At 50.9% G+C, this 25528-nt stretch overlaps 1 protein-coding gene across 7 annotated transcripts in view; it reads right to left on the bottom strand.

Annotated features, from left to right (window-relative positions):
* Positions 1–25528, bottom strand: part of LOC144107794 (multidrug resistance-associated protein 1-like) — a 592391-nt gene that overhangs the window by 433232 nt on the left and 133631 nt on the right. For 6 of the 7 annotated variants that reach the window (XM_077640975.1, XM_077640979.1, XM_077640978.1 and 3 more), the window contains one exon: positions 25106–25240. The exons of the other annotated variant lie outside the window; for it this stretch is intronic. In XM_077640975.1, coding sequence (XP_077497101.1) covers positions 25106–25240 — 135 coding nt within the window. The remainder of the gene's footprint in view (positions 1–25105; positions 25241–25528) is intronic. 7 annotated transcript variants of the gene reach the window in all.

Below are 25528 nucleotides of genomic sequence, written 5' to 3'. Positions count from 1 at the left end.
CAGACACCTGTCGCGCGACAAATGCTGCGACAGGGACCTTCTTCGCACGACAAAATGCAGGAAAGATGTCTGTCGTGCGGCAGAACCTACTACAAACAACTTTGTCGCGCGAAAGAACCCACGACACGAAGCTTGTCGCACGACAGAAGGCACGACAAGACAGCTTGTCTTGCGACACAAAATTGTGTCGCGCGACAGATGCGCGACAAAAAAATCTGTCGTGCGTTTTGATCGGGATGCATATACCATGGATAAGCTAAAAAGATCCAGAAAAAAGGCTAACTATTTTTCCGATACTGAAAGCGGGGGTGTACTTACACATTCACCCTCGTGCCTCAAAATCTCGGTGGCTTCCACAATTTCAAGTGCAGCTTGTTCCGGTGCTTTTTTAACACAGTGACGTTTTCGAACACTCGGTGGCATGGCTTTTTTAGGTGACTGTTTCGGTAGTGGACTGGAAGATTACTGAGTGATCTACCCGATAAATCATTCTTGTGTTCCCTTAGCCTTTCATTGATTCATCGGCCTGTTCTGCCGATGTATACCTTGCGAGAAGACAAAGGAATTAAGTAGACGACGCCTTCCGCGCATGCCGCTGAGGGATTTCCGTGTCGAGTGGTGCATCCTCGGTTCCTTTTTTCTTTTTCGTTCACAATCTGACAGAGCTGCGTTTGGCGCTGGGGTCCTCAAAAGACAACGTCTACTCCTGCTTTCCTTCCAATTTTCTTAAGGTTGTATGAAATTTGGCTGCATGTAAAGAATAAAAGCAACCTCTCTATATTGCTCGGACGCTTCAGCCGGTGGCCCACATTTTTCGCGCTTGATATTTTTAGTACTTTTTCTGCAACAGAGCTAAGCAGTTGTGATGTGTACTCTGATTTCGTGACCCAGCATATCTGGTTTGTGAAGTTTTCCTGCAATTTGTGCTCGCATGACTTGTTCAAGGCATTAATAAAGGTAGACTGGATGATACTTCTTTTCACCAGCTTCAAGTGAGCGGAGTCGTAAGGTATAATGGCCTTTTTTTCTCTTGGTTCAAATCACCAGCGCACGTGATTGGGCGTAAAGAAATTTTTTAGCTCCAGGAAGCGCGTGGAATCATAGTGCGGCAATTCGTGTAAACACTAAAAATTTGAGGCACTCCCTGAAAAAAGGCTTTGTTATCGCAGTCTAAAAGGACAACCAAATCGTCCGCGAAGTTCAAAATTTTTGAACGCTTGACTGTTCGAAGCGGTTTCTTAGAGCTCTGTCATGCATGACAACAAAAATATGGCTCAGCACGGGAGCAATGCATGATCCTATGCAGATTCCTTGCTTTTTAATGAAGCGTGAACTAATCTAGTCGGCAACTGTTGATGCTAGGTTTACAGAAAGCAGTTCCGAGAAACCATCCACCGAAACTCCACGCTCATTCTGGAAGGATATGGCTCTTTGATTGTCGATAGCTTCGCGAACGCATTTCATGAGGTCATTTTGAGGGATAGAAGAAAACAATTCCTTAACGTCTATAGAAATTCCTCGAAAGATTTTACCTCTGTTCTCATTCAAGAGCCCAATGATTGTTCCATGTTCTTCACCTGATAGGTATCATCAATAAAATTCAAATTCATGTTATCTTGCAAGCACTAAACTACGTCTTTCAGCCAGGTTATTTTTCTCCTAAAAAATAACACGCAGAGGGCACCCTACCTTGTGTGTCTTTGCAGTGAAGAACATTTGCAAGCAAGTTTTCTTATTAACTTCTATTGCACAAGACAGCTTTTCGAGATTTTATCTTTGGCACAGTTTCTTTAGCTAAATTTCTTTGCTTGGTTGCTAAAATATCCGGGCATTTTTTAAAGGCTGACTGAATTGCTTCGGCGTTTTGAGTATATATGCAGTGTGTTGGTGGTTCTTGGAAAAAGTTGCCTCGTCAAGCTGTCCCTACAGCTTTTCTCCTGGGAGTCCGCCACCATTGTAGAGTGTTGAAAATAAAAGTGAATTGAATTGAATTATTATTCATCTTTGGCACATTCATTCATCTGGAGTGACCTCAATGATCGGATGTATTTAGCCGACACGACTGAGCTATATAATGCTTTCGCATTATTAACTCAGGTGTGTAGCTCACAGAGGTCGAGCATAAACTTCCGGTTGCAATATGTGTATTCTTGTGCCCGAGGGCGCATTCCAGTGGCCTTTGGCTTCCACCTTGCAACGTTCGGGGGCATTGAACAACACAGTGGTCTGATTAGCATTGGCTATATGTTTGAGGTCGTACTCATGCTCCCTCCAAACTGCGCTGACACATTGAAACTTCATTATTTGGTCCTCGTACTTGTCTGCAAGCTTCTAGCACAACGTCGTTCGAGGACAGATGCAGAGTTGGTGCGTGTCATGAAACGTTGAATCCACCCTCGAGTGGCTTTGAAGTCCGCAGGTCGAATGCACATGTGCTGAGCAACAGCGATTGCTTTCATGCGGATAATTTTCGTAAACACCACGAAGACTTTGCTCCTAGTAGTACCAACGTACTTGACGAGGCCCTCTTAAAGTTTTGGAAACTTGCACTGTTTCCCACGAAAAGCGTTCCGGGTTTGGCTAGTCGTGGCGACGTCTTGCTTTTGCATACTCTTTGTGGGGATACACGCGAATCCCCTGTCCCATAGTAACGGCCGCACGTAATTATCACGCGATGTAATGCACGCGCCGTTCGAGAGGTGTGCGAGGGAGGGCACTCACGCCACCCCCGCTTCCTTTCGCGCCCTCGGAGCGACGCCGCCGCGGAGACTTTCCCTCTTTCCCCTCTTTCACGGAGAGACCTCCTCTCCACATCCCTGGAGAAAGGCGCGCTAGCGCGGTTCTCCTGGGGCCCGGGGGTCTTCTGGCGGGAGCCGCGCACACGCGCGGACGCAGATCTGCCACGGAGACCGCTGCCATTATCGTCCGGCCACCGTGTCTGAACTGACCGCCGCGGGCCGCGAGCGAGGAGCCACGCGAGGTGAGCGGAACCTTTCTCCCCCACAGTTTTGTGTGCGCTCCACCCTTTGTGTGCATTTCACCCCCGTACGCGAGCGGAACACTCCCTCGTTGCGGCGGTTGTTATGTTGCTTGCTGCTAATTGTATTGCTCGGGAGCAATAAACGCTCATCCGAGTAGCATACTCGTGTTTGTCCCCTCTGGCCCGAACCCGCCGTGGTTGCGACTTACCGCACCGCGGGTTGGGGGTCACAGCTCTGACTGCTAGGGCTGGCACGCTGGTGCTAGAGAGCGACTACTGCTTCTAGCCCATTTGAGCGTTATTACAAGAATAACCCCCATATTCTTGGCGCCCAGCGTGGGGCCAGAGGTGTGACAAATCGAGTGTCTGTGTGACCGACTGCCGAAACACAGGCTAGCCATGGCGGCCAGCGGGATTGACGTCCAGTCCCTGCTGTGGTTGTCCGATATGGCATCTCAGCAGCAACAGGTTGACGCGGCAGTAACAACTACTGCTGGCGTATTATCAGAGGCTGAGGCTAGGCCCTGCGACCTAATGTCGTTTAGCCGAGCGGTGATTCACGCGACACACTGGCTCAGATGTTCGGCGACGCTAGGCACTTCTCGCCAAGCGCTCTGCCGCCAGGTACGGAGACCACGGCGCAACCTGCGCAGCCTTGCTCATCCCACGCGGCCCCTCAGCCAGAAATTCCTGGCCAGGCCAACCCCCAAGAGGCTGTGTTGCGCAACGCCTTGCGCCTCATAGAGAGCCTCACGCGTATCGTGCAGAACAACCTGCAAACGCCCGCTCCAGTGGCGAGACCTAGGTTACGGGTGGACTTTCCCAGCTACGGTGGCTATCATGATCTTGTCAGCGCCAACGAGTACTTGGATCGCATGCTGAACTACCAGCAGGCGAAGGGGCTTACCGATGGCGAGGTTCTGGCGCGCGTCGTGCCAGTCTCACTGACAGATCAGGCTGCGCGCTGGTTCCGCCTTACTGGCCACCGGTCACGCACAATGGAGGAGTTCCGAGCGAGGTTTCGCGAGGAGTTGTTGCCCACAGATTACGACCGTCGTCTGCGGCGCGAGTTGGAGCTGCGTACTCAGCATCCGGACGAATCCTTGCTTGAGTACGTGAGGGTGATGGACGATCTTTGTCGTATCGCAGACCCCTCAGCTCCGAACGGCGAGAAGGTAGAGCGCGTCACGCGACAAGCTCACCCTACCTTCGCAGCCTACCTACGAGGCGTGCAGTTCAGGGGCTTGGACGAACTCGCCTCGGCAGCCAAGCGCATACAGGCGGACATACTCGCCTCCCGCGCGTATTGGCCACCACCGCCAGCGTCGCAGACACTTGAGCCGCGATGCGCCTGGAACGGAGACACTTTTCGCATTCGTTTCCGGGGTGCCGAAACGGTTGCATTCAGTGACGGGCAACTGAGAAACGGTTGCGAATTGTCTGACCGAGCTCTCGACCCGTACACGTATGCTATGCGGGCAGCACACGCTGCACCTGGCGAAGGTACGCAGAATCAGGACGGACATGCCGACCCGAGGACGCTAGAGCAAAGGGCAACTGCGACGGTACGCCAGGCAGGGAGGAACGGTCCACCAGCGCGAGGCGACAACTGCCCCGCCCGGCAACGGCCGAACACCCTCTGCTACCGGTGAAACCAACGAGGGCACTACGCGCGGGAATGCAGACGCCCCGTGAACCGAGAGCACGCGCTTTCGGGAAACGAACGGAGCCGCCGGTGAGCCACGCTGCACAGCCGGCGGCGTCAACAGCGGTGCTCAGTGAGTCACACGAACTCCTAGCCCCGCTGGCTTGTCGTTTGGAACCACCCAGCGACACGCCAGTCCCGCTTATTGAGCTTACGGTTGCTCGACGTAAGTTCATGGCTTTGCTAGACACAGGAGCGAGCGCATCCCTGTTTGGCGACGAGGTATGCGAGCATCTCCGTCATAACGAACTCCGACTACGAGCGAGCAACCTCACTTTCCGACTAGCCAGCGGCACAGCGCACGCGAGCGGTGCCGCGCGGCTTGTGGTGCGGTGGGAGAAACGAGTGAGGCGCCAGCGCTTCGCTCACCTCCCCGGCCTATCGGTTCCCATTATTCTTGGTAGAGACTTCCTCGCCAAGACGGGCATTGTTATTGACGTCTGCAACGGAGGATATAGGGAGCGAGCATGTGGCACCCTGAAACCTTTCGTTAAACCCCCAAAAGCGTCGGAAGCACATTCGCGTTCCGATGCTACGCGCGCAGACGTACGCAACGATCGCCCTAAAAAGCCCCTCCAAAGGCCTTCGGCCGAGCTGCCAAACCAGCCGGTCGACCGCGCCCAGAGGAAAAGCGCGGAAGGGAGCTCCTCCCTTCCCGTGCGACCCCCTGTCCCCCTGCGGTAGCACTCTGCGCCGCGGCGGCATGCAGGCCTTCCCACCCGCTCCTGAACAACTCAGGCGGTTTGTCGGGGGAGGAAAAAGCGCGCTTGTCTCTGCTCCTTAACGAATACGACGCTGTATTCACGGGGCGGCGCAGGTTAGGCACAAAATTGAGACAGGCGACGCCGTTCCGTGGAAGTGCAATCCTCGGCCAGTCAGCTTGGCTAAGAGAAAAGCGCTCGATGACGCTCTGGACGAACTTCTCGACACAGGCGTTGTGGAACGTTCAAACAGCCCCTGGGGGTTTCCAGTGGTGCTGGTGCCCAAAAAGAATGGAACTACCCGCCTTTGTGTGGACAATCGACGCCTGAACGAGGTGACGCGGAAGGACGCATACACACTTCTGAGCATTCCCTCGATCGTGTCTAATGTTGGTGGAGCGAAGTACTTCACTACGCTCGATGCCAGCAGAGGATACTTTCAGGTGGAGATGACTCCCAGTGACCGAGAGAAAACAGCTTTCACTTGCCAAGGGAGACTTTTCCAGTTTACCCGAATGCCTTTCGGCCTGGTCGGAGCGCACGCGACGTACCACCGTCTGATGGACCGTGTCCTAGGTGATGCAAGGTGGCACCCCGCTCTTGCTTACCTGGATGACATTGTCGTGTATTCGGCAACCTTTGATGAGCACTTACGCCATCTCAGGGACGTACTGGAAAGGCTGAGGTCGGCGGGAATCACTCTGAACCCGAACAAGACACAGATAGCGACGACCCGAATAACACTGTTGGGGTTCACGCTAGACAAAGGACGCCTTTTCCCGTGCGAGGACAAGCTGCGGGCTTTATTGCAGTTCCCGTCGCCGGTAGACATAGGCGGACAGACGCTTTCTGGGGCTGGTGAACTTTTATCGCCAGTTTATCCCAGATTGCGCAGCTCTGCAAGCCCCCTTAACGGCATTGTTGAGGAAAGGTGTGAAGTGGCATTGGGGACCCGAGCAAGAGGCGGCACTACGCCATCTTACTTGCGCGCTCGCGGAAACCACAGAGCGGAGGCTGCCTGACCTGAACAGGGAATTTGTGACCCACACGGACGCTTGTGACCTGGGCTTAGGAGCAGTTCTGCTTCAAGAGCACGAAGGTAGCCTGAGACCGGTGGCGTTCGCTAGCCGATCATTAACTACCGCAGAGAGAAACTATTCCGTGACTGAAAAGGAATGTCTAGCGATTATCTTCGTTCTGCGGAAGTTCGACTATTACGTCGACGGAGTCGCCTTCGTGATTGAGACTGATCACTTGGCTGAGGCGCCTAGGCGAGCCGAGCGGACGCCTAGCGCGATGGGCGCTACTCCTCCAGCGTTACGACTTTACCGTGCGCTACAGGAGGGGAATAAGCAACGTGGTGGAGGACGCACTTTCGCGCGCGCCCGTTGATGGCGTGGGAAGTAACAACACTGCCCACTCCGCCGCGTCCGACAGCCGGAGCAGCGCGACTGCCGCGAAGCTCACCCAACGCCCCGAGGGAAGGGACTACCCGCCTTCCCAGGGCGAAAGCTTTAAGCAATTGGAATTCGACAGTTCAGTGGTGAGCGTTTTCAGCAGAAAGGAGCTGTTGGAGGCACAGCGGGAAGATCCATTTTGTCAAAAAGTGTTCGACGGGCTCAGGGAGCCAGGCGGCGCGGCTGCGGCGCACATGGTGGCAACTGGTATTGTTGTCCGTGCGGGGCGCTCGAACACAGCTGGTAATGCTGTGAGCGCGATGGAGTCCTCTCTGCTCGACTCCGATGGCATCCTGCTGAGATATATCCCCTCCGAGAAGTATACACACGAGTCCTTCAAGGTGGTGATACCACGCACGATGACAGGAGCACTTTTACGCTACTTTCATGACACGTGCATCGCTGAGAATGCGAGTGGCCCTAAGACTTACCTCAAGTTGTGCCTCCTCGCTACCTGGCCTGGCATGAAGCGGGATGCGATTCGTTACGCCCGCTCGTGCGACGTGTGCCAAAGGGTCAAGCCGCGTGGTGGACGCACACCCGGGCTTATGCAGCCGATCAATAGCCAGGGTCCTTGGCAAATTGCTGCTTGTGACGTCATGGGACCTTACCCTAGGACTCCGAGTGGAAACCACTTCCTGCTCGTTGTCACGGACCATTTCAGCAAATGGGTGGAACTTTTCCCACTTCGAAAGCTGACGGCACGCGTAATCATGTAGAAGCTGATCGAGGTGTTCATACGATTCGGCTACCCCGGGCAGTTGATAACGGACAATGCATCGTACTTCACTGCCAAACTCTTCGTGGACTCCTGTGCGGCCCTTGGCATTAAGCACAGGAGAACAACCACGTACCTTGCCCAGGCGAATCCCACGGAACGCGTGAACCGCAACATCAAGCACATGCTCGTTGCATTTGCGGAGACGCACAGCGACTGGGACACCTGTCTCCCCGAGATTGGGTTTGCTCTCAGGTCGACCGTGAACCGCTCGACTGGGTACACACCCGCCGCTCTCAACCTTGGCAGGGAGCTGACGGACCCGGTAGAACTCACTCTCCAGGTTCGCGGCAACACCCCGATTGCTTCGTTGGCACGCGCCGACTACGCGACCGGGCTGCGCGCGAGGATGACGGAGGCTTTACACAAAGCCCGCCGGAATCTGAGCACTGCTCGGGCCCAGCAGAAGGCGCAGTATGATCGCTCTCACCGGGAAATTCACTACAAACCGGGTGACCTGGTGTAGAGGCGCAATCACGTCCTGAGCGACGCCAGTAAGAAAATCTCTGCTTCTCTGGCGCCGAAATGGACGGGCCCGTGTGTAGTTCGGGAGAAACTTTCCTCTCTAGTCTACAGGCTGGCGGACTTAAAGCTAAGACCGACCGCCGGACCAGTGCATGTCTGTGATCTCAAACCCTACTTTTACAGAGGGAACGAGTGGCTGTTGGAGAACACCCTCCCTTGCCAGCAGGCAGCCGCACCGAGAGGCAAGGCTCGACAACAGAGCCCAGCGCCTCGTTACAACTTGCGCCCACGGCAGAACTAACACTGGCCAACGCGCAGTGAGTAATTTCTCCTGCTTAATATGGATGGAACACCCCTTCCATATTTCGCACTGTCGCTTCCAGAGCGAGCACACGCTTTCTCTTTGGAAAAGACCGAGCGGGGTTAGATTAACTTAAACAAAAAAAAATTTGAAATGTAAAAATAACTAGAAAGAAAAGACAGCCTTGCAGCCGCATGCCAGCCTTCGCAGCGAGCCCGGAGGAGAGCTGACGGACGCTGAGACCACCGTTGCTGCTTCGAACATCCAAAGCCAGGCCGTTCGGAGAACGGCCGCATTCCAGAGCCAAGATCCCGCTGTCACCGACAAGCAACCAGTCGAAAACAGCTTCCGGTCGGCCGCGGGACGAGCGAGCGAAAATTCGGGGAAGCCGGCGCCAGTGTCTTCCACAGCGAATGCTGCAGCAAAGAAGCTGCCTTGGAGTCCCCCGTTCCCCGCGGCAGAGGCTTCGCCCACGAAAGCAGCTTGTTGCCCCACTGGGCCCGCCTCGCAAGCCCTCGGCGGCTGCGGGAAAAGGGGTCGACGCGCCTTTGCCGGCCTTGCCGAGAGGAAAAGAAGGCGAGCCAAGAGCGAGCGGTGCAACCAGCTGAATGGAGGCCTGCTGTACGCTGTGCAACGGGACAACACGGTGTGTATTGCCCCGACTCTACCTGCCACCCGCGCGTCCCGGGAAGGCTGCCCTGGCCGAGTGATCCTCTGAAGTGGGACCTGCGGTCATTGACCCCCTTCAGTGCTTGGCTCCACGGTCGTCCATGGAGGTCGTCTGCACTTCCTTCCTGTCCTGGCGTCCACGGCCTTCGACGAGGGCACCTGTGGCTGTGAGCTGAAACTTTTCTTAATTGGTTTTAATGTTAAACGGCGTTCCGCCGGCCCCACTCGGTACACCCCTCGGTGAACGCGGTCCTTCTCGGCCGTAGGGCAGTTTTAAGGAGGGGGGATGTGGGGATATACGGGAATCCCCTGTCCCATAGTAACGGCCGCGCGTAATTATCACGCGATGTTATGCACGCGCCGTTCGAGAGGTTTGCAGGGAGGGCACTCACGCCACCCCCGCTTCCTTTCGCGCCCTCGCAGCGACGCCGCCGCGGAGAATTTCGCCCTTTCCCCTCTTTCACGGAGAGACCTACTCTCCACATCCCAGGAGAAGGCGCACACGCGCGGACGCAGATCTGCCACGGAGACCGCTGCCATTATCGTCCGGCCACCGTGTGTGAACTGACCGCCGCGGGCCGCGAGCGAAGAGCCACGCGGGGTGAGCGGAACCTCACCCCCCCCCCCCCCCGTTTTGTGTGCGCTCCACCCTTTTTGTGCATTTCACCCCCGTACGCGAGCGGAATACTCCCTCGTTGCAGCGGTTGTTTTGTTGCTTGCTGCTGCTTGTATTGCTCGGGAGCAATAAACGCTCATCCGAGTAGCATACTCGTGTTTGTCCCCTCTGGCCCGAACCCGCCGTGGTTGCGACTTAGCTCACCGCGGGATGGGGGCCACAGCTCTGACTGCTAGGGCTGGCACGCTGGTGCTAGAGAGCGACTACTGGTTCTAGCCCCTTTGAGCGTTATTACACGAATAACCCCCATAACTTTCAGCGAAAACACGTTTCGTAGACGTCAAACTTGCGATCGTCTTCAAGTTTACAGTGTTTCTCTGCGTAATTTGCCACTTGAAGTTTGAAGCCTGCAGTGTAGGACCGTCTGAACTTGTTCGTTGCTTTTTGTTCGCGTTCGAAAGCACGCAGCCTACCACACGACGGCGCACGGAACAGAACAGATTCCGCAAGCTGTCCACACACTGCCGAACGAAGCACAGAATAACAAAGAATAAATGGCACTAGGCAAGGCATCGTCAAAAATGCGAAGAGAAAGCCGCGGAAACATCGTGTGGCCCAACAATGATGATAATGGACGCGGTGTGAGAAAAACTACCCTATGTGATCTTGTAACACTTTGTGTGACAAGGCGAGTTTTAGGTTTCCTTTTGAAATTGTGGTGGGCTATGCACGAGGGTAGCTCATACACGAGTATGTACGGTATGTAACGCTCTTGTATACACTCAACATAAATGCTTCGTTGACTCGCCGTCGCTTTGACCGTGCCATTGTTCAGTTTTGCGCAAAAGTGGCGGCTGTGTAACATGCTCCGGTCGCAACAGTGGTGGCAGCGGTTGGAATGCCCAGTGGTGACTGTGGACGGCAGCTGCAGAATCCACCGGCGTTAGCTACTCCAGCGCGGTGAGTGCGTGATGTTTGCCCCTCTGTGGTGTTGCGGCTCTTGACGGACGCCGGGCGCAACCGGGCTGCGGGCAGGAAGGAACTGAGCCTGACTCCGATGCCGGGCACGATAACAACTACTTTTATTTCACGCAAGGAGCATATCTATATAGAAAGCACTCATGTGAGAAGTGACATCACGGACCGAGAACGTTTCAGGTATCAGGGCGAGAGCGCCCGATAACGCTGACACATGACAGGCTGCATAGGCGCTATCAGCACACCCTCAATTCGCCAGACTACTCTAGCACACATTATTGGAGCCTAGCCCTCTCATGCATGAATTAAATCAAGAAGATAAAAAATAATTTTTGTTTAAAAGTATTACTGCAGGCCCCACCGATTACGAAAAAGATTTATTGCAAGTAATCAAAAGCCTCCGCATCACATTCCCAATCTGTCCCCAAAGGAGGACAACATGTTGTAAGCCGACATTACTCTCTGGTTTATGTACACAGGAAATATTGGTATATGATTAAAACTTATTGAGCGTTCATACTAGATCACCAAAAGAAACAATTACAATTGAAATTGAAATACTGGCGATCCTTCTTGCACATTCCGCTTATACACTGTGGAAGGACCCGATGCACTCAGAACACAGAGGGACGTTGCAGCGACCGCAGAGGTACCTTGTCTTGCTGCGGCAGGCGAGACTTCGACAGCGACTGGCGTACTTTTGGTCGCTCTTTTTTGCGAAATGGCGCCAGCCGTCTAACCTCTTTTCCAGAGACACATGGTGGAGCACACTTTTTTTTTATAGGCGCTGGCGAAGGAACGTCGGATCGCCAGCCTCGTCGCTTCGAGCTGTGCGGTGCTTCACCGCGAAATATGAGCCCCTTGGCAACGCGACTTCGGAACTAAATTTGGTCCATATAATGCTCCGCATATTGGTCCCACCTCCACACAATCCAGGCGTTCACAACTGCTGCATTTAGTAGGTGGAAGAACATTCTCAAGTAGCCCCTCTTGTTCCGGACGTCATTTATATATCTTCCAATCAAGAGATCCATGAGGTCGACACCTCCCATGTGTTTGCTGTAAACTTGCACGGAGTACGGCCTGGTGACATCCATTGCTTTACTCTTGTTGCTCTTGTACCGTCTGGTAGTGCCTTCAGGCTGCCGTCCTGCAGAGCTAAAACCGACGTGAACAAGCGAGTTGTCCAGCCACTTTTCGCTGTGATGTTGTCTGCTGAGGTGCAAATTGATGTGCTTCCCCTTCCGTCCGCTTTGAGCTCCTTCATGGGCTTTAGCTTTTATCCGCTCCTTGCAGACGGTTTGCACGTCATATCCCAACAAACATTACTCCATCCTCTCTCAGTTTCCAGATGAGGGTCATGGATTTGAGGAAGTTATCGGCATAAAGTTTGATTTTTCCCATCAAGTCTCTCGGACAACGTGATGACAACGCCTTCGATCATAACAAATTTGCTTTAAACTGGCTCGCCCACCAGTTGCCCCTCTGTGTACCTCAAAGCAGTAAATGTAGACAGTCACTCCTGCTCTCGCTCACACCTTGAAGCCCCAGCGCTTCGGATTACTTGGGAGGTGTTGCTTTATGAAGGAGCCCCCTTCAACGGAATCACCATCTCGTCCACGGATGGGTATTCCACAGAATAAACTGTCGAGAAAAATCATCCCTCTCGGAATCGTTATGAGAGTCATGATATGTCCAAAACAGCATCGATATCCTTTCTGGACAGTCCTGGCTTTGAAGATATCTTAGAAAAGTATCATTTTTCCTACGGTCTACGCAGATGCGGAACTTAGACACACCTAAAAACTCCCGCAAAAGCTTACTCAACCGCACACGAAAAACGCGGCAAAATACAGGCGTTTCATGCCCAGGTCTGGCTTTCTGCAGGTACATTTTTTTTTTTGGTGACGCTGCAGGTGAGGCTACACATTTCATGCATAATATCCCCACTTGAGGACACCTGTTCTTTTCCTTGTGTCTAGCCCATAGCCAAGAAAAAAAGACAACAAAAGCAGATGATATGGATCGCAAGTTGTTCTTTTCGCAGATATTTTTTTACAGACGAAGGGCACCATAGCCTGTCGAGTAATTATTTTTTTTTGTGTTTTCTACGAACATTCAGTGACCTCAAACAAACCTCCTCTCCTTCAGAGCCCTGCGCTTCAAAAAGCATAGCCAGCAACCGCCATCTGTGTAACAGTTTAAAAACCTTGGCGTGTCCTCAAATGAGGACACCATGTGGCTAGTGACTCGCTGCAATCAACTGGACGACTTTTATAGCCGGATAAATATGTGTCCTCATATGAGAGCCATATGCATGAGAGGGCTAGAATATGGCTGTGTGAAGCACTGGAGGGAGCTTTGTTGTTGTGAGCCAGAGTAGGAGCGCTTTAAAACGAAGCTGGTGCAGAGGGGCTAAAGAAGGCGTTGTTGGAAAAAATTTCTTGCACGCGTTGTTGAAGTTGTTGCTAATAATTTATTAATTGGTTTTTGGGTAAAGGAAATGGCGCAGAATCTGTCTCACATCTCGGCGGACACCTGAACCGAGCTGTAAGGGAAGGAATAAAGGAGGGAGTGAAAGAAGGAAAGAAGTGGTGCCGTAGTGGAGGGCTCCGGAATAATTTCGACCACCTGGGGATCTTTAACGTGCACTGACATCGCACAGCATACGGGCACTTTAGCGTTTTTATGGAGGTAAAACGCTAAGGCGCCCGTGTGCTGCGCGATGTTAGTGCACGTTAAAGATCCCCAGGTGGTCTAAATTATTCCGGAGCCCTCCACTAAAGTTTATTTCTCGCTCTTAGTGGTACAGGATAACTGGGAGATAGAGGACGCAGAGAAAAAAGCTGCTTGAATGCAGCTTGAGAGGCATTCTATGCCCACAGGTGTTTTTCATAAGACAGCTACAGGTGAGGCAGTCGAAACAAAAACTAAAGTATCAACATGAATTAAATATTTAGAGCAGAATTTTAACATTTAGCATCACAATCAAAACAAAAAAGCGATATATATACTGAAAACAAAACCATCGCATCATCCAGGCGTACAACATAAATTCACTCGCGTTATAGTTTTATTCACAGTTCTGAGCAAGTTCAAGATAAACGTCTTCAAAAAGATACAAAATGGTTTTTAGGCTCTTCACTGTGATATCTCGTAGCAATATTTTATTTTCTATAATGTTCAGGTATTTTTACACAATAAAAGACAAGGATTGCTTACCGAATTTAGTGCGACAAAGAGGCAATGACCAAGGAAAATGAGAGCGGGTGTCATAGACGGTGGAATAGCTAGACATTTTTAGAAGCGAGAGAGTGGTTTCATTGTTAGTAATAACCGCAGTTTTGTACATTGATAACAATCTGAAAGGAAACAAAGAAGTGATCTTTAGAATGCCAGATATAATGATATATGGGTGTGTGTGGGTATGCCACGATACGTTTGGTATTAGTCTAATTGCCCGCTTTTGTGTTGTTATTAGTTTGCATATGCTGTGCTGGGTCGTCATTCCCCAAACAGTGAGACAGTATGTCAGTGATGGGAGCAAGAATGCTTGATAGATGAGGACCTTTACTTGAGATGGAACTGTGTCCCTAGATTGGCAAATAAGACAGTTGAACCGATTTAATTCTTTCCGAAAATGATTGACCTGTTCGTCCCAGGTGAGACTCTGAGAAGATTACTCCTAAGCATTTTATGTTGGGCACGATTGCAATTGTTTTGCCTCCTAGTGATAGGGTGAAGTTGGTGTGAACATTTTCGTTTTTTGTTCGAAATAAAACGACCTCCGTCTTATCAGTATTAACTTTCAAATGGTTTTTTCTTGACCACTTGTGAAGATACTCCAGGAACTCATTGAGTCGCGAAAATAATTCGGCTTCTGTGCTACCCGACAACAGTGCTGTGATATCGTCAGCAAAAACCAGGTCAATGGCAGGGGTAAAAAAGATGTCGTTGATGTAAACAAGGAATAATAAGGGCCCCATTATGCTGCCGTGGGGAACGCCAGAGAGGAGTGGCTCAAGGCTCGCAACTTGTATAATTAGGCCTAAAGCCAAACTGTTGGTCCGGTAGGACAGCATGCTTATCTAAGAATTAAGTTATTCTGGAACACATAATTTTTTCTAAACCCTTCTATAACACAGGCAGGATCGAGATAGACCGGTAATTTGCTAAATTTGATGTGTTGCCTCCTTTATGAATGGAAATAACTTTTGCGAGTTGCATTTCTCTCGGAAAGACCCCAATAGCGAGAGCAACGTTGTAAATGTGAGTTGACGGAGCGGCAACTAAGTCAATAATAAACTTAAAAGGTTTTATGCGGAATCAATATTTGCCGTCTGCACTGGTACTGTCCCCTGCACTGCGTGTCCTACTAGCAGCTCGATAGTAGCGAACGGCTAGGATATTCTAAAGAACGGACAAACGGCATGAGATGCGTGCGATGGAGAACTTCAAGGTGAAGGAACTCGTCGAAATTTATGAAGAGTTGGGTGTTTCTTTGGGCCGTGGAAAAACAATCAAATTTTTTAGACCACGTGGACAGAGAGTGTGACAGCTGAGGAAGCTAATGAAGCCCGGGATGATATTCAAGAGAAAAAATGGAGAAGGAAGGCGAAATGCTGGAACGCAATGAGCGCAAGCGGCAGAAAAACTGCCTGTTCTTGTTATTAGGTTAATGAACCAGGCGATTGAAGCTTATCGGATAAGTTCGGAGAAGGTTAAAACATCGTATGGCGTCAGACTAACGGTCGGTACTCGAGAGTCAGGCCGCGGATCTTTTTAGCACGCGATGTTATGGCGATGTACCTAGCAGATCTCGAGCGCATCTGTCAGAGAGAGCGCATTGAGCGGAATGGTTGGGTACAGGTGTTGGCAGCCCCTCTTTTCAGAGAAGCGCCTGACATGATCAAAGGCTTGTTAGACGATGATGGTGGTAAAACTTCTATATTGAAAGAGGTGTTTGGGGCACACAGGCCCCTGGCCCCTCGATGGCCCCATTGCGCGCAAACGTTGATGTTCTTGCGGCTTATGAAGTTGTCAACCCGCTCCGCGGCGGTATTCTGCCGGCCGAGATCCTCAGAGCGTATCAAGGTCTCCCAGTCTCCCCAGTTGCTGAGGTGCTCCAGGCCCCGCTGGAGAAGATCCATTGGGGCATTGGAACAGGTGTGGGCGAGGGTAGTGGTGGGCTGGTTGCAGAGGGTGCAACAGGGGTTGGTTTACGTTTTTTGGTCGGGAGACCTAGTATAAAAGGATGGGACTGATCGCGTTTGGAGGCGGCGCAATAGGGTTTGGCGGTAATTATCGAGTGGTGTAGTGGAGGGTAGAGCGGTCACTCGGCTCGGTGAGCCTGAGTCAGCTAACTGAATGTGTGCATGCTCTCCCGGTAAAACTCCGACGCGGGGGCTCGGTGAATGAGACCTCGGGCTAATCTATCGGCGGCCTCGTTGCCGTGGTTCCCCGAGTGCTCAGGCGCCCAGAGCAGCTCCACGTGTCGGGGCGGATTGGCAGCGGGCGAGGTCAGTGTGCAAACAGCAGAGACATGAACTCGCCCGTGCACGAATTCTCGTAGTGCAAATGAAATTTGGTTTTGGGGAAAGGTGGCGCAATATCTGTCTCACATATCAGTGGATATGAGAACCGCGCTTTAAGGAACTGGATAAAGAAGGGATTGAAAGAATAAAGGAAGAAAGGGGTGCCGTAGTGGACGGCTCCGGAATAATTTCTACCAACTGGGTATCTTTAATGTGCGCTGACATCGCACAGCACAAGGAGCACCGCCATCGAAACGCTATCACCGCGGTCAGGTTTTAACCTGGGTACTCCGGATCAGTAGCCGATCGCTCTAACCACTGAGCCACCGAGACGGGTAGAAAGCACTAATTTTTTGCAGGTTTACACCCCCGCCAAGGACCTCGAAGTGCGATTGAAGTGTCCACTGACACAGGGAGCCAGTTATGCGCCTTTCCTTTCATAAAATCAACGGATCCTACGACATGTTCAAGGCCAACGCTAGTGGCCTATTGAAATTGAAAAATTAGTTTTGAGGAAACGAAATGGCGGAGTAACTCTCACCCGCCGCGGTGGCTCAGTGGTTAGGGCGCTCGACTACTGATCCGGAGTTCCCGGGTTCGAACCCGACCACGGCGGCTGCGTTTTTATGGAGGAAAAACGCTAAGGCGCCCGCGTGCTGTGCGATGTCAGTGCACGTTAAAGATCCCCAGGTGGTCGAAATTATTCCGGAGCCCTCTACTACAGCACCTTTTTCTTCCTTTCTTCTTTCACTCCCTCCCTTATCCTTTCCTTACGGCGCGGTTCAGGTGTCCAACGACATATGAGACAGATACTGCGCCATTTCCTTTCCCTCAAAACCAATTATTATTAGTAACTCTCACACATCTCCGTGTACACTCGAGCCGCGCCGTAAGGAAAGGGATAAAGGAAGGAGTGAAAGACGAAGGGAAGGAAGAGGTGCCGTAGTGAAGGGCTCCGGAATAATTTCTACCACCTGGAGACCTTTAACGTGCACTGAGATCGCTAAGCACACGGACGTCTTTTGCGTGTAGCCTCCATGAAAACGCGGCCGCCGCGGTCTGGTTCGAACCCGTGTTTTCCGGCTAAGTAGACGAGCGCCTTAACCACTGAACAACCGCGGCGGGTGGCCTATTGCTCCAGTGCTTCGTTTCTGCCACAACGTTGTCAACGTCACCGCAAGGGGCGCACGTCACCGCCTTACTGTTTACTCATTACATCATAGCATTAAAGAGTATTTAATTCATTTGCTGTGTAGTTCGCATGCCTAAACAGTAGTAATCCTTGTTTAGTTTCATTTTGTTAGCATTATGTTTCAAAGTTGTTCCTGTATATACTCTTTGTTAAGTTTTTCACGCTTAATATTGTTCCCATTGCTTTTTGGTATGGTGTATATTAATAGTAATTACTTAATACACTGCCTTCCATTGTTTGCGATTTTAGATCACTTGCATTGCTCCCCACTTGCTTGCTTTACCCTACTTTCTTTGCGAGCCGTGGAAAGAAAAATGATAGGCGTAACGTTGAGTCCCGAGACCGGAAGCGGGCAGAGTGGGTGAGGGAACAAACGTGGGTTACTGACATCCTAGTCGAAATCAAGAGTAAAAAATGGGCTTGGGCAGGGCATGTGATGCGAAGGCAAGGTAACCGTTAGTCCTTAAGTGTAACGCAGCGGATTCCAAGGAAGGCAAGCGTAGCAGGGGGCGGCAGGAGGTTAGGTGGGCGGATGAGATTAAGAAGCTGGCTTACGGTGGGCGCAGCTGGCAAAGGACCGTGTTAATTGGAGAGACATGGGAGAGGCCTTTGCCCTGCAGTGGGTGTAGTCAGGCGGGTGATGATGATGATGATGATGATGATGCATTGCTCTAGGAGGCACCCCGATGGTCGTGCACTATGGGACCTCCTTCTGTACTGATTTTATTGCTTATTATTGCTGTGTGCTTTACTCAATAAACTTGAAACTTGGGACGTAGCCCAAAGCTCGAATGACGTGTCCACTGACACAGGGAGCCAGTTATGTGCGTTTCTATTCCTCAAAGGCTTCACGTCCAAGCATAGACCGCCGAAGCACTTTGATGCGTTCAGCGGGACGCTAGCTGTGTAGGATGCGACGCCCGCTCGCACAGAGCCAAAACTATCGGCAGTGCAAACAGTGACGTGCCAGGTCACGTGGCTGTCACACCTACACCGCCCCACCACTTGTAAATTGATTGTGGGGGGAAGGAAATGGCGCAGTATGTATCTCACAGGTCGGCCGAAGTGCGAACCGCGCCGTAACTAACGGAAGGGATAAAGGAGGGGCTGAGAGAACACATGAAGAAAGTGGTGCCACAGTGGACGGCTCCAGAATAATTTCGAACACCTGGGATAACTCCATGAAAGCACTAACGGGGTACATGCAGGAATGCTTGGATAAAGGAGAAATTCCCCCGGAATGGAAAACGGCCCAAAGTGTTCCTCATTACGCAACGAGGAAAAAAGCCGCAAATAGAAAATCTCTGGTCCATATCTTTAACATCTTGCGTAGGCAAACTCATAGAACACGTAGCCTAAAGTAGAATAGGGAACTATATGGGAGAAAACAGGCTTTGGCCAGACGAGATGCATGGTTTTTGCCCTCACCACAGCCCACAGGATGTCATGCTGCTAGTAAAAAACGGCTGCGATTTTATGGAGCAAGAACGCTAAGGCGCCCGTGTGCTGTGCGATGTCAGTGCACGTTAAAGATCCCCAAGTTGTCGAAATTATCCCGGAGCCCTCCACTACGGCACCTCTTTCTTCATTTCTTCTTCCACTCCCTCCATTCCACCTTCCCTTATGGAGCGGTTCAGGTGTCCAACGATATAGGAGACACATATTGCGCCATTTCCCTTCCCCAAAAACCAAATAATATCATTATTGACACCAAATCAAAGACGCGAAGGTGATCCTAGGGCTCGACCTAAAAAAGGGCTTCGATAATGTTAATCCCGCAGCGCTACTCGAAGGGCTCAGCCGTGCTGTGGTAGGACAAGACACCTACCGCTACATAAAAAAACTCCCTCACAAATAAGACAGCAAGTATAAATTTTCAGGAAACCCACTCGGATGAGATACAACAGGGAAGCAAGGGTACCCCACAAGGGGCAGTTATGTCAGCCCTTCTCTCCAACATGGCCATGAGAGAACTTCCCGTTAAACTAAAACACATAGGAAACCGCAATTTAAAATTCAGTATATATGCAGACGACAATAATCTCTGGATAAATCGGGGATCGACATGCTGATAGAACAAACTCTTCAGGCAGCAGCGGATATTATAGCAGACTACGTGGTAGAAGGAGGGTTTGAATTCTCGCCGGAATCACATACAACGACCACGAACTGAGCAACAAGCCACCTTCGAAATTCCGGATCCTAGTGGGCAAAAGACAGGTACCCGAAGTAGAAAAAAGCAGAATCCTAGGCCTAAACATAAAGTCGACTGGGCAGAACACAACCACCATCAGGAAGCTGGAGGAACATACAATGATCTTCAATCTAATCAAAATGGTAAGAGTAAGAGAGAGGGCCGAAAACAGAAAAGCTATTCAGGCTAATACTGACCTTCATAATAAACACAATCAGCTACGCCACGCTGAACTTAAATTTAAAAGCAACAGAAAGAAACAAGATTGACACTCAATAAGGAAATGCATCAAGAAAGCCTTAGGGCTACCCCTATGCGCATTACTGAGCAATTCCTAGCCCTAGGGTTGCAAAATAGGGAAGGCGGGAAAGATAATACATCTAGAGAGGCTAACCGACAGACAGATAAACTTTATTTGGCAAGTGAGTTTTAGACCTGGTGGGTCCCTGGGCCACTGCGCGGTCCCGGAATGCATCAAGTAGGTCACGTAAGCATAAGACATGCAGGCAGAGCCACTAGCCAAAATCGGACTCAAAGCAGACAAGGGCATAGAAGAAAAGGAGGAAATTAACAAGGAGAACAGGAGCCGCATTAGAATTCCCCTTTCCCAACAAACATGCACGCAGACCTGGACAAAGAAAGAAGACAAAAGAGAGCCGAAGCAGTGGTGCGCACATACGACGAAAAACCAAAAGAAACAGTTGCCTACGCAGACGCGCCAGAAGACAGAAGTACAAAATACATGACAACCGTGGTGGTGGACTGCCGTGGCAACCAAGTCACAGCCACCACCATCCTTCGCACCAGCCACCTACCCCCTACCTACCTACCAGCCACCTACACCCCCTCCTGCTTGCCAGCCTGCCTGCCTGCCTTTGATATATGCAAAGACAAATCATGACACCAGTCGCAACGGTGTATGACGAACAGTCGGGTCGCAACTTTAATTCGAAAATTGGTTCTGAGGAAATGAAAAGGCGAAGTAACTGTCTCATATCTCGGTGGACACCTCAGCCGTGTCAAAAGAAGTAGAGAGTCTGGCAAGGAACGCAATTGAAGGTTCCAAATGTCGACGGTTCGAATCCATTTCGTAAACCTAGCCTCCAACTTAACTAGGAAAAGTAAGCTATATGGAACGTGAACTGTTATGACCCCATCCGGAATGCGTACGAGAGATGGCTGCGTCACGTGTTTGGTACGAATGTCGGAAAGAGTGGCGCTTCATTGAGGCTGGCCAGTGGGGAGTATATATCTGCGGCAGAAGGTAATGTATATAATGGCGTGAAATTGTGGTACTCATTGGATATCTCATACCTGATTTAATATCTGCTGCCGGTCCTTGGACCCAAGATATAAAACTTATTTTTGGAATATGGCGGAGTGCTTGACTTGAAGCACTTTGACACGGGTCGGCCCGGTATTGCACTGCCCCCAGGATGGGCCCGGGGCATGTGAGCGTGCGCCTTTGCTTTCTACCTTTGCTCTCCTATCCTTTCATTTTCCTACTTTCAGCACGCGGCAGCGAGCCATGCACTTTCCTTTTCTCTCTTCCTATCCCTATCAGCAACAGCAGTAGCCGTAGGTACCCGGCTTGCTGTGTGCGTCCTACGGCCGCTGGATGACGTCCCCGTATTTTAACGCGACAGCGTTAAGGAGCTCGTGTCGCAGAAAAGCCGTTGTCGTCGGCGTCGGCGTCTTTGGCCGTGAGCGAAAAATGGCGCATCTCGGTGGACACCTGAACCGCGCCGTAAGGGAAGGAATTTTAACGCTACAGCGTTAAGGATGGCGCACCTCGGTGGACACCTGAACCGCGTCGTAAGGGAAGGGATCTTAACACTACAGCGGTAAGGATTGATTGACTCGTTCATCGATCGATTTTTCCTTCCCTTACAGCACGATCCGGGTGTTCAGCGAGAAAGGTGAGACAAGCGTCATTACCTTTCCTTAAAAGCAATTGTCAATTTCATTTTCACCCGCCGCGGTGGATCAGTGGTTAGGGCGCTCGGCTACTGATCCGGAGTTCCCGGGTTCGAACCCGAACGCGGCGGCTGCGTTTTTATGGAGGCAAAACGCTAAGGCGCCCGTCTGCTGTGCGATGTCAATGTACGTTAAAGATCCTCAGGTGGTCGAAATTATTCCGGAGTCCTCCACTGCGGCACCTCTTTCTTCCTTTATTCTATCATTCCCTCCTTTATCCCTTCCTTTACGGCGTGGTGTCCAACGATATAAGAAACAGATACTGCGGCATATCCTTTCCCCGAAAATCAATTATTATATCATTATTATTTCATTTTCCTTCCCTTACGGGCCGGTTCGGGTGACCGCCGAGATGTGAGACAGGCGTCCTTTCTTTAAGCCCCGCCGCGGTGGCTCAGTGGTTAGGGCGCTCGACTACTGATCCGGAGTTCCCGGGTTCGAACCCGACCGCGGCGGCTGCGTTTTTATGGAGGAAAAACGCTAAGGCGCCCGTGTGCTGTGCGTTGTCAGTGCACGTTAAAGATCCCCAGGCGGTCGAAATTATTCCGGAGCCCTCCACTACGGCACCTATTTCTTCCTTTCTTCTTTCACTCCCTCCTTTATCCCTTCCCTTACGGCGCAGTTCAGGTGTCCAACGATATATGAGACAGATACTGCGCCATTTCCTTTCCCTAAAAAAAAACAAAACAATTATTTCTTTATATTGTTCAGTGCGCCACCCGTCGCACCGAACGGGCGATGGCGTTCCGTGTACTCCTCGGCAACACTGCGACACGCGGTCGCGTCTCACTCTTAAAGTTGAAGCTTAAGCGTCCTCCAATTTTTCTTTCCACTGCGGGGGTTTTCTGTACCATCTTTGATTGCACACACTAGCGTACACAAAACACCGAATTTTCTGATAATGGAGCTGCTTAGGCTTTCGCCTTATAGACCCCTCGCTACAAAGAGTAGAAAAATTCGCTTTTGGACGAAGATGCTACCTTCCGCAAAATAAAAACTCATCGCAGCCCGGCAGACGCAGCGGTATTTGCAAATCACGTACTCGATGTATTCCCAGTGACAGCACTCAGATATTAAGGACTTCCCTGCGAAATCTTGAAAGGACATGCGGATATCTCCAGGAAGTGCGGGGAAGCACCCGCGGACATTCCCTGCATATAACCGAGGAATGTCCGTAAGAAGTCCCTTAAGGGCTTTTGTGGACCTTAATAAGGTGATATTCGCTATTCGTCAAATAACGGAAAATTTCCTTGCGATTTTCAGGGAACCAAGAGAAATGTTTGCCGGACCTATATGAAAATATTCGCAGATTCTAATTCACATTTCTTGCTATTTAGACGTCGAGAAAAAACGACTACAGCTGATTACAACCGTGTAGTTGCTTGGCGCAGGGATGACATTTCTACATCTCTGGGAGTAAGATCTGCATAGCATCAAACGTCAAGTCGAGCATGTCTAGCAAGAAGCATATGCACCACACAGATCAGGGCACAGCACAACAAACCAGTAATCATGGAGAAAAAACATATTGACGACACACCCCCACACACGATATGCGCACGCGCCATCACTGCGCGTGCGCATATCGCCCAGACGGCGCCAAATGGCGCCCCATACATGACAGTTGCGTGCATGCCTGCACGTCGCGACCAATCAGCGCGTGCGCAATGGCTATACTCGCTATACTAAATGTCTGTAGCAACTAATATTACGAATACTTACAGTGCGCATTGATCGCTGCGACGAAAAAAATTCCAGGCCGTCTACCTCAGCCGCCTAGCGCGAAGTGGTGATTTGCGCCTGGTAGACTTTAAGTAAGCGCCTTCTTTGTGTCCAGACCCGTCCTTCGTGTTTTTTAGCGTTGTTTTTTAATACGATGGCTTAATTAACGCTACCGAATTTAGGCTAAGGTACGGATTTTTGCAACTCTCACTTGAAAGCCTCAGTTGCTGATTAGCCCTGCGGAGCCGTAGTAAGTTCTCCCACAAGCCAACTGACCTACCGCCTAATAAGGCACAAGCCTCAGCCCTATTTTAGAGAAGGAAATGTGCATGCTAAAAATGGAGATCTGAACAAAGCCAACATTCATCTTTGAACTAAATGTAATGCTGTGGACTTAAAAGCCCACTAGTGCGGGAAATTCGCTCTCGCATCACTGCGGCATCGCCGGCAACGAAGAAGCTGACGACCTCGCGACCACTGCGCAACAACTACCTGCCAGCGATCTGCCCCTTGCGCTGGAGGACGTGCGTACGGCCCTCCACGACCATCTCCGAAAGCAGCACCCCGACCCACGCATCGTGGGAGGTGAGCGCTTCGACAGGGGCACCGGCTGTCGCGCACTTACACGGTCACAACGTGCAATGATCCTCCGCGCGCGCATTGGCTGCGTGTAACACGGGGAACGGCGGGTGCGTCACGGAATCGCGACGAGTGATGTGTGTGACGCATGCGGTGCAGTGGAAACACTAGAACACCTGCTCCTTCACTGTGCCGCGTTCGCCGATTCTCGTCGCGATATGCTCGTGGCCTATAGGGCGCAGAACATACTACCAGACTCCATCAAGACGCTATTGTGGCCGCATGGCAGTGCGCGCACTCGTGAGCGAACTTTGGTGAGCCTCTGTGCATTCCTCGAACACACGGGCTTGACGTCCTGTCTGTTCTCAGTCAGGTAGTTACACGCAGTGGCCGAACGCTCCGCGAGTTCTACCTTGAACGATTAATAGCTGGACGCCCCACTCCAGTTGTAACCAACACAGTGCTGTGCGCGTGTGTGATTTAATTCCTCTAAAATGTACTAATCACGCACACAACCTGGACACATTTCTTCTTGTGTAAATAGTGTGTACATATTACTTCTCCCCCTATACTCTCTTCCTGTCCCCTCACCTCTTTCCTTTCATTTCTCCATTCTGCCTGCTATCCTTTATTTCCGCTGCCCCAGCTCAGGTGCTTCAGTATCGATGGCAGATGCCGGGGCTAGCGAAAATCTTTTCCTTCCTTTTTACTATTATTTTTAATAAAACCACTACCACCACCCACTTAAAAATCATGACAGCGTATTCGGGACCTCCCTCCTTTTTTTCTTTTCCAATGCAAAGTGGCGAACAGAAGGAACGTAACTCTAGATAGCGCGTAAGCGCTCGCGTTATTAAATGAATTGCCTCTGTGTGAAATTGCGTTAGGCGTTGTATATATAAATGAAGTAATGTGGCTTATTCTTTCAGAAACCTACGAAACTAAAGCAGTAAGTTTAGCACAATCGCGGCCACTGACTTTAGGTTTATTGACAGAGTAATGCTCATTCCTAAAGGGACAAACATGAAAATATTGCTTTGTTAGCAAGGGTCATTACGTCTGCAACTCCCACACAAACAACAGAGGTCGAGAAGCTGAGCAGCTGTAGCACCTCACAAAAAAGTAAGAAATTGGCTTCTATCGAGAAAAAAAAAAGGATCGAGGAGGTGGGGTGTGGTCAGTCACGGGCCCTTTCTTGCACTTATTTTGCAGTGGAATGCTACTTGAGTACGAATGATCAAATGCTCGCCTACTTGCCTTTCTGAATCGTTGTGAGAGGACGATGCTGTCTCGCAACGCGGACAGAGCCGCGTTTCCCAGCGACGCAAACATCATCACTGCGGTGAGGCATACTGCAGCTGTAGTCCAAGAGCAGGTAACATGGAGATAAGCCTGAAATACGCGAACACAAATTAAGGTACCTGTGGCGAAAGAGGCGCTTGCCTCAGTGAAACAATAAGAAAATTGTTTAGAGAGCTCCAGGTGATATTCTCCGGAGTCTGGAGCCGTTGTGGGAGCAGGAGAGCAGTAATATGCGTCATGTAGCGTTTATACCAAGTTCGGAATTAATTCTAAAGTTCTCACATTCCCCTTTGAATTTATACGGGGCGCATCTTTAATTAAACTAGGCCTCAATGAAGTTAATAAATATGGAATCTGCGGAGGGAACTGGTCAGTGAG

Source organism: Amblyomma americanum, chromosome 10, assembly GCF_052857255.1.
Source record: "Amblyomma americanum isolate KBUSLIRL-KWMA chromosome 10, ASM5285725v1, whole genome shotgun sequence".
NCBI lineage: Eukaryota > Metazoa > Arthropoda > Arachnida > Ixodida > Ixodidae > Amblyomma > Amblyomma americanum.
The sequence above is the reverse complement of the archived record's forward strand: the minus strand, read 5'-3'. Positions and strand labels throughout refer to the sequence as shown.